Raw genomic sequence first — 8,649 nt, 5'->3', positions numbered from 1 at the left:
GACTTTGAGGTCGTCCTGCTATTCACTGTGGCCTCTGGGGGCTGCAGGCAGGTCAAAAGAAGTCAGCCCAGAAAATATCCTGCACTCCCACTGCTCCCAGCAGGACGGGCAGGGAAGGCCGTCAAGGGTGCAGCTGCTGCGCCCACCCCTGGCTGAGGTGGCCCCAGTGGAGGCCTGGGACGGCCCGGCAGCCTCCCACCCTCGGTGGCCTGCAGAGGGACAGGTGTCCAGGGTGTTTGGGGTGGAGGGTAGCAAGGCCCAGACAGGGCTTGAGCGGCCAGCAAGAATGGGGCGTGCTCTTTTGTATTGAGGGCGCACCCTGGGGGAGGCAGGTGGCTGTAATTAGGAAAATTCAGTGAGGTACAAAGATTTCTTTATTGAAGCAATATGGTGATGAGAAACTACGTAGACAATTGCACATAGTATTATTCCAAACACAGAAAACGAATACAAACAAATGAAGGAAAACTGCTATGAAATAACAGCTTAGGTACTGTTTAAGGAGCATTTACAGTCAATCTGGAAATGCGAAAAAAGTCACAGAGACAGAATTCATTTAGCGTAAGCACAAATGCTGCTCAAGTTTTAGCGGACTGAGCCTCCGAAATTTAAGCAGGAGCTGTGAGCCCCCAGCCCAGTGCCCCCACTCCGCCTCCTGCTGAGGCGAAAACACTTCGAACACCGAGGGACTGCTTGTTGGCATTTATTTTCCTTTGGAAACCAGCGTGCTGGGTTCCACCAAGCCTGCCAGCTGGTGCTGAGGGGCAAGGCCCACCCACCTGCAGTCCCGGCCGGAAGTCCTGGTAGGGGCCTGGCCTCGCTCACCACGAATGCGAGGGGGGAGGATGAGGGAGGAGGACCTGAGCCTGGAGGCCTCTTTTCTGAAGGGCCCTGTGCTCCCTCTCGGCCCGGGGCCAGCGGGGGCCCGGCTGCTGAAGATAGACCCCCACTCCAGCGGGCTCAGGCAGGTGCGCTGGGGTTCACCTCCGAGGCTGCCCAGGGCGGTCCCTGACCCCTCCCTGCTGCTGTTACTGATACCTGGGCCCCCGGCAGCTTGTCCTGCCCTGGGTCCTGCCATTACCCCTGCCAAAAGCGATAGGCGAACCATCCAAAACCACCTATCGGTGGGGAAAATGCCCCTCCCGTTCAGCAATGGGGCAGGTGATGGCTGGGGATCCGGCCCGGGCGTCCGGGCGCCTGAGTCTACCTGAGGAAGGCAGCGATGGCGACCACCTGCAGGACGGCCTCCAGGCTGTGGAGCGCCAGCAGCGCCGCGCTGAGGGCCGAGTCCGCCCAGAGCACCAGGGTCTGCCAGAGCAGGAAGTGGGCAGAGAGGAGGGCGGTGCCCACGGTGAGAGCCAGGCTGGCGGCCAGCGGCCCCTCGGCCTCCGTCAGGTTGCCCCTGCTGCCTGCAGAGCAGAGCAAAGCGGCCAGTGAGGCCGGGCTTGCAGGTCGCTCGAGACCCACTGCTCAGGGGGTCTCGGTGAGCCCCTGCTGAGGACCTGCCCCAGCTCATTAGCCCACGTCCTGCCAGGGCTCCGCGGATTCCAGGGAAAAAGCCCACTGTGGCCACCACCCCAGACTCAGAAGTGACAGAGAGCAAAGCGTGGAGCAGGGTGCAGGTCCCTCTGTGGGAAGCCCCACCGCAGCCGCGCACCACGGGTGGGTCAGTCTCTGGCCGGCTGTGTGGGTGGGGAGAGTCTGGTTTCGAAAACGATGCAAGTGCATCTGCCACCTTTGCCTAGTTCCAAGTGGAACTGAAGGGATTTTGTTTAAAACTTCCAAAAATATTTCACTCTGGGCTAATGCCAGTTCTGGAAAATTTCACGAATACTTATAAAAAGTAAAACTGCATATTTAACAAATGGGTCAGTCACCAGCTGACCCCAGGTGCCGAGAGTCTGCAGTGTGCTTGAGGAGGGTCCCGTGTGGCCCCAACAGGGCCCTGTGGGGCCAGGCTACACCCTGCCACAGCCGCCTGGGGCAGGCCCGCAGCCCCGTGGAGATCTGGCCGAGACTGAGTCTGCGCAGCGGCAGCACGTGCACTCCCAGCAGAGCCACCTCTCGGGGGGCTGTGGTTCTAGCACCTCAGCCCCAACACTGGAGGCCTGAGGGCCCCTCTGCAGGATGGATGGCTGAGCAAACCTGTGTACGCCCACCCAGTGGGGTCCAGGTCTGATAATAGGTGAGAGGGCAGGGCCCAGCCTCCCCATGTGCCTCAGTTTCCCCGCAGTACATCGGGCATCACCGGTGTGTGTGCGTGCAAGGGGCCTTAGAGCCTGGCAGGTGCAGTGCCCTGGAAGTGCCAGCTTTCTGGCAATGTGCGCAGTAGGATCCTGCTCGACAAACAGACGTGCTGTGTACGTGTGCCTGTGACCGTGGGCCCAGAAGGGCAGAGGCCTGGCTGGAAGCTTGGGCCACACTGGTCAGAGCAGTGAGCTCTGGGGTGGGGGGAATCTCCAAGGTTCACTTCTGCACCCCTGCGTCTTGCACGAGAGCGTGCACTTGAACAAACTGTGCTGTTAAAGACAGGGGAGTTGGCTGAGATAGGGCGCATGAAGTGGTTGCAGGCTTGGGGCTCCCAGAGCAGGACGGGGGAGGCCAGGCGGCCCCCACCCCTCCAGGTTCACTGCCCTGGTGGGGACCTAACGACCCTCTATCTTTCTCCTCAGGTGGCTGAGGCCACCAGGAAAGGAAGGGGGTGCAGGTGAACATTCCGAGCTCCCGATTTGATGGTCAGGTTGGGTTTCTGACCCCAGCGCCGTCACCCGGTGCTTCTACGGGATATACTTCCAAACGCGAAGCATCTCTCTCAGGGATGCCTCCAGTGGCACCTGTGTCTTGGACAAGCTTCTGAATAAAGAATTAATACTTAATGGTGCCATAAGGTGAGCCTGCAAAGCAGCTGGTTAAGCATTTTGGATAAAAATATCTCCAAAAACCATATTATAGAATGATTAATATTTAAAGGTTCAGCACCTTTAAGAGAGCAACTGTTATCACCGGTTCTTTGTGGTTTTCACAGTCAACTCACCCAAGTGTAACCGAATTCCTTCCAGAATCCCCATCACAAACAGCAGGGTCAGGTCGACAGCCAGGTAGGCGGGAGGGTAGCTGAACACCTGACCTGACAGGCAAGGGACACACCAGAACATGGTTACCTGAGGCAGCCACAATGACCCCTTCAACGTGCCTTTAGTTCATGACTTACTTTTATATATAATCATCAGGAGCGTGGCCAGGAAATAAAGGGCGTAGTACATTCCACTGAGATAAAACAGCATTTGAAGAGGAACCGAAGAGAGCTGGTCACGGGTTAAGGATTCTCAAGGCCAACAGACTCGGGAGCACCCTCCCACGTGGCTGAGCAGGAGAGGCCGGTTCTGCCATCTGTTCCACGGCCACAAATATGCAGGACTGGTTTGGGCTCCAGCAGATGGGCACCCACAGGTGGCCGTGGAGACCTGGCCACTGGCTCCCACCTACGTGGGTCTTCCTTCTGGGCCTGCTCCCGCCGTGGGCCCACTGCTGGCCAGGCCCACAGTGAGACCCCTGCCCCCACCAGCCCTGACAGCGGTCTGAGCAGGGCAGCCCCAGTTCTCACTGGCTGCAGGCAGGACTGGCCGGGGGACAGCTGGCCCCAATTACAAGTGAGAGAGAGAAAAAGGACTTTTTTCATTTTCTTCAGAGAAAATGTATTTCTGTCCAGGGGTACTTAAATATCCACTAGCAATTTCCTGAGCTTTGTATACTTTGTACTTGTTTATGCTAAAATGACTCTGTAGTCATTCAAAGTGAAGGGCTGTCATCTTTCTGCCACTGGTGGTTGGGGTGGAGGCAGGTGACCATCCCCCTGGGGTGCTGGGCAGGCTGCTGAGCTTAGCCAGTCTGGCAGAGTCTCCTGGGAGGGGCCTGAGCAGGCGGTGATGGAGACACCGTGCCCCATTCAGAAAAAGTGTATCAACCCTAAATCCCTCCCTCTTAAAAGCAGAATTACTAGACAATTTATGGAAACGGTGGGGGTGAGTGGAAAGCCCATTGCGTGGGCACTGTCCTGGAGAGGGGACGTAGCAGCAGGATACCACCATGGCAGAGCCTCTCCCTGGAAGAGAAAGAGTCGTCAGTCAGGCCCAAATCCCAACAGGATACTTTCCTGGGCCTTGCTCAACATCGACAGGAACCATCCCATTCATTCTCCTTTGATCTCATCTTTAATAAACAAGCATTTGCGGTGGACCTGCGTCCAGCCCTTGGAAAGGACATGACCATCTCTGGCTCTCAGAACGTGCACCTGGGGCACAGCGTGCAGGGATTAAGCTCCATCTCACCAAGGCCAGAGCGACAGGCTGGGTGAGACCCACGCCTCCCTCAGGAGAAATATCCCAAATCTACCCAAACAACAGCTTTCCTCATCTTCTGTGGTTTCTGAGTATTTGCCACACATATATAATTAGATGAAAACCTTTTCTGGTTTGGGTTATAACAAGTCTTTTTTCATAATCGATAACGGACATTTGCTTTCCTCTGCAATTTTATTCACTGCCTCCAATAGCCTTGCAAAAATAAGAATTTTCTAAACCAGCAATTCAATCTTTCTTTGTCATGTGATCTCTAGAACGATGTCCTCGGACCCCCACTGCAGGTATCAGTTTTCCCCAATCCTGAGATGACAGGAAGCTGAGGAGTGAGCAGACCCTCCTTCCTCACTTCTGCTCCCCAGGTTTTGTATTTGAAGATTCCACTGACCCCGCCTTGGATGGAACGTGCCTGGGTCAGACTGCCTGTCTGAAAAGAGGTTCATGATACTTGCACATCTGTGGTGTGTACACGTCTCTACGTGTATAAATACACCTATATAAATCTAGAGTTTGGCAAAAAACCTCCCATAAAAGGAGCTTGAGCTCTGTTGCTGGGCAGCAAGCTTGACGGCGACCTGCACACAGCCTCTCCGTTCCTCTTCCTCTTTAGTATCGGGGGAGGCAGGAAAGACACTCTCAGGCTTGGTGAGCTTTTGTGGGTGATCCCATGACTTCTCGGGCAGATATGGGGCCTTCTGTGCCAGTCTGTGGAATCTCACATGGGCAAGAGTTTTAAACCGGCTAACACAGGGAATCTGCAACAGAGACTTGGAACTGGGCTTCTAGAAGAGGTGGCACATGCTGGCAGCAGGACGCCAAGGGAGGGGTGAGCCAAGCTGCATCGTGTTGCCGGCAGGGCTCTCTCTGAACCTGATCTGTTCTTTTCCAGGCTGGTAACTGTCCTTGCGAGAGTCAGTATCATGTTAGGGGGTTTTCTCCCTTCCAATCCTTCTCTTAGAGGCAGCTCCTAAACTTTTCAAATGTGTCTCCCCGGTGCCCACTGTTATACACTGAAGTTGTGGGGCTTAGGAAAAAAACTGTTTAAAAACCTTAAGTGATACAGCATTTAAATCACACGAAGGGCAGTTATCGTGGGACATGCGGTTCTAACCCCCTGAGACCTAGAGGAGCTCATTCTCCCTGAGCACGGCCTGGCTCCCAGGACTCTCCTTTGGATGATTTACCGCAATCACACTGTGGCTAAGAACAGGGGCGTCAGGCAGAAGTCAAACGCGTGGGTAAAAGAGCACTAACGTCTTCCCCACTGTAACAGACACGGTGTATGAAGAGGCCCTGTTCTGGAACAAACTTAATTCCTGCGAACGACAATACACAAGCAAACCTAACCGCCGGGACTTGCACAGACACAGGCTTGGCCACCTGGAAGCCGCCGTCAAGAGCCCCTGAACAGCACAGGCGACAACTCCCGACAACTCGCGCCTCCTTTGCCTTGCAGGCGAGTGGGCCCCGCGTCCGACGGCCAGAGACGGAGAAGGGCTTTGCATCGGACCGGGAGGTCGCCAACAGCCCACGGCTCCGGCCCCGCCGTGCCACTCGCGAGCTTCGCGACACGTTGTGTGGGCGACAGCCGTCGCCAGGCCGAGCGCGCGACTCAGGGCGTGAATAAAACACTCGCCGCCAGCTCCGGGAGAACCCGCGGCCGAGAGAGCCGCGCGGCCGTGGCCGGCTGTCCAGGGGGTGCCACGTCGCCGGGAGGGCCCCGCAGGGGCTGCCCCACGCCCCGCCGCTGGGCGGGCCAATGCGGACCCGGCCGGGCTCCTCGAGGGTGACGGCCGCACGCCCTGGGAGCGCACTGAACTCTAAACGGGGTCGTCAGCGAGGAGACGCCGCGCCCCCAGGCCCGGCTCCTGCAGGTCCCGCAGAGCTCACCTCCCCTCGCGGCCGCCATCTTACCAGCCCCGCCCCCCGGTCCGCCGCGATCCCAGCAGCCTCTCCGCCCGCGCCACTCGCGCCCCTTCGGCCATTTTCGCCTCTCCTGGCGAAGAGGCCCGACCGCGCTGCGTTTCGGCAGCGGACGTCCGAGCCGCGGCCGAGGCGCGATTAGTCAGTCCGGCGGCGCTCGGGCACTTTCGGACAGGAGGAGGCGGAGAACCGAGGCTCGGGAACTTCCGGGCTCGGGGACGTTCGGCTCACCTCGGCTCGGCCTCGGGCCGACTCGGCTCTCACCGGCGGCGGGGGTGGACGGAGCTTGCGGCGCAAGGCCCTCTTTACGGGGCCAAACTGTGTCGCGAGTCTGCCCAGAGCCGGTGAGCCCTGTCGGCCGTTGACGACAACGGGCTCATCTTCCTAGACAGTGAGGAGGGCCTGTGTCAAGCTGCTCGGAAATCCTCGTGAGGCCTCGGACCCATTCGGACTGACTCGGCTCTTTACTTCGGGTAGCTTCGACCCTCCTCGGTTCCGAACTCTTGGCCTCGGTTCAGCCAGAGTCGGTCCGGCTCGGCTCGGCTGGGCTCGGCGGCTTTGTGCGGGTTCGGCCTCGCTCGAGCGTCCTCGGCTGGGCTCGGCTCCGCTCGGCGGGGGGCCTCGGCTGGGCTCGGCTCCGCTCGGCGGGAGGCCTCGGCTGGGCTCGGCTCAGTGCCGGGCTGCCGCTTCGGCCTCTGCTCGGGAGGCGGCTTCGGGTGGCCTCGGCCCCGCTCGGGCGGCCTCTTCGGGCCCCGCTTCGGGCTCGGCGCCCGGCGCTTCGGGCGGTCCCGGACGGCGCCTTCGGGCTGGCTCGGCGGAGTCCGGATGGAGGACTCGGACTCGGCGGCAAAGCAGCTGGGCCTGGCTGAGGCGGCAGCGGTGGCGGCCGCGGCCGCTGTGGCGGCGGCGGCCGCGGCCGCGGCGGGAGGCGAGACGGAGGAGCCGGTTCTGAGCAGGGACGAGGACTCTGAGGAGGACGCGGACTCGGAGGCGGAGCGCGAGACGCGGCGGGTCACGGCCGTGGCGGTGATGGCGGCCGAGCCCGGGCACATGGACATGGGCGCCGAGGCCCTGCCCGGCCCTGACGAGGCCGCCGCCGCCGCCGCCGCCTTCGCAGGCAAGTGCGCCCGCGCGCCGCCGGCCTCCGCCTCCGCGTCCCCGCGCGCCTGCCCCGCCTGCCGCGCGCACCTGCCCGCGGGCCCGCCCGCCCCACCTGGCCCTGCCCTGCCCGCCCTGCCCCCGAAGGCCTTTTCCTTGGGCCAGCCTCGCCTGGTCCTGCTCTTCACGCGGCTCCCCTCTAGAACCTTCTCAACACCTGTCTCCTGCCCTGCCTGTCCTCCCCCTGGTCCATCCTGGGTGCTGATGGCACAGGAGGGTCAGACGTGGACGCCGTCCTGGCGGAGCCCGAGGGCGGGTGGACGTGTGTGGTCGCCAGGAAAGGCCCCGGTGCCAAGGGCCGGGCCAGGCATGGCCTGAGTGCGGGGAGCAAGGGCGCCCCCACCCAGCCTGGCCAGAGGTCAGCTTGGCTCTGCAGTGGCCCAGGTGGGGCCGGCATGGTGGGCTCCCCTCCGCCTGTGCAGCCTTCCTCTTGCCTTTGCCTTTAGGGACCTTCCCTTCCCTCCTGCTGCTCCTGTCAAGCTCCCTCCCAAGGGGGAGAAGGGAAGCCGCCGTTGCGTTGCTGGCCCGCATTTCTGTTTGTGCTGCTCATAGTTCCTTGGCACACAGAGCATCCTCATTCTCAGGTTTCATAACATGCGGAGCCTCGGGCGTGCCCGCAAATGCCGTGTAGGGTGGCGCCTCCCAGACTGCCGTCCCGCAGTCATCCGCGTCCCAGCTCGCCGGCCAGTGGGGGTAGAGACTGCCCACGTGTTGGACTCCCTTCCCACCTGGAGCTCCTGAGTGTCCCTCGAGGACTCGAAGTTGAGTCTTCACACTCTTGGAGGAGCATCATTTCCACATCTCATTGCATCATAAGGCACTTTTCTTAGGAGGAGCTTTGCAGGTTTTGGAACTGGACTCTGGCCCTGGTGTGCCGAGTACATCGGAGCTGTTTTGTGTCCACTCTGGGTATTGTTCAGCCACACCTAGGCTGGGTGGAGAGTCCAGCAGCCCAGGTTCTGTCCTGGCCCAGGGCCTCTGGTCAGTTGAGCTGCTCGCAAAAGCAAGCGCAGGCTGTCTTTGCTAACTCTGGTTTGATATTGAGATTTGGGGAAATAAGATTTAACTTCAGGCTTTTGTCCTTTTTGAACATAATTTTCTGAATGCAGAAAAGAAATATGATGCTGTTCCTCATGACATAAGAGAAATATATTGACATATGTTTTTTTCTGCAAAATTTTATACTTATGTTTTGATGTGTTAAAACATT

At 59.5% G+C, this 8,649-nt stretch overlaps 2 protein-coding genes across 8 annotated transcripts in view; one reads left to right on the top strand and one right to left on the bottom strand.

The window, feature by feature from the left end:
* Positions 1-413: 413 nt before the first annotated feature.
* Positions 414-6,947, bottom strand: TMEM80 (transmembrane protein 80). 4 transcript variants are annotated; one of them, XM_045558521.1, is made up of 5 exons: positions 6,513-6,947; positions 4,083-4,102; positions 3,212-3,305; positions 3,035-3,127; positions 414-1,409 (listed from the first exon to the last, which is right to left on the bottom strand). In XM_045558521.1, exons 2-5 carry the CDS (start codon positions 4,086-4,088, stop codon positions 1,204-1,206), a joined length of 399 nt encoding a protein of 132 aa, XP_045414477.1. In that variant the 5' UTR covers positions 4,089-4,102; positions 6,513-6,947; the 3' UTR covers positions 414-1,203. The 4 variants fall into 4 exon arrangements, with proteins under 4 accessions (XP_045414477.1, XP_045414478.1, XP_045414476.1 ...); XM_045558522.1 differs by having other exon boundaries at positions 4,083-5,674; positions 6,513-6,945; XM_045558520.1 differs by lacking the exon at positions 6,513-6,947 and adding an exon at positions 6,249-6,505.
* The window catches only part of DEAF1 (DEAF1 transcription factor), a 42,041-nt gene continuing 39,833 nt past the window's right edge, over positions 6,442-8,649 (top strand). Inside the window, exon 1 of one of the 4 annotated variants that reach the window (XM_045558517.1) lies at positions 6,442-6,625. Coding sequence is in view for 2 of the 4 variants with exons in the window: in XM_045558516.1 (XP_045414472.1) it covers positions 7,107-7,398 (292 nt within the window). In the remaining 2 variants the exon portion in view is untranslated. Of the gene's footprint in view, positions 6,626-6,689; positions 6,755-6,881; positions 7,399-8,649 lie in introns of those variants that run through there. The other 3 variants (XM_045558518.1, XM_045558516.1, XM_045558519.1) reach the window with 3 other exon arrangements.

The sequence above is a fragment of the Lemur catta genome, chromosome 7 (genome assembly GCF_020740605.2).
Source record: "Lemur catta isolate mLemCat1 chromosome 7, mLemCat1.pri, whole genome shotgun sequence".
NCBI classification, from domain to species: domain Eukaryota; kingdom Metazoa; phylum Chordata; class Mammalia; order Primates; family Lemuridae; genus Lemur; species Lemur catta.
The sequence above is the reverse complement of the archived record's forward strand: the minus strand, read 5'-3'. Positions and strand labels throughout refer to the sequence as shown.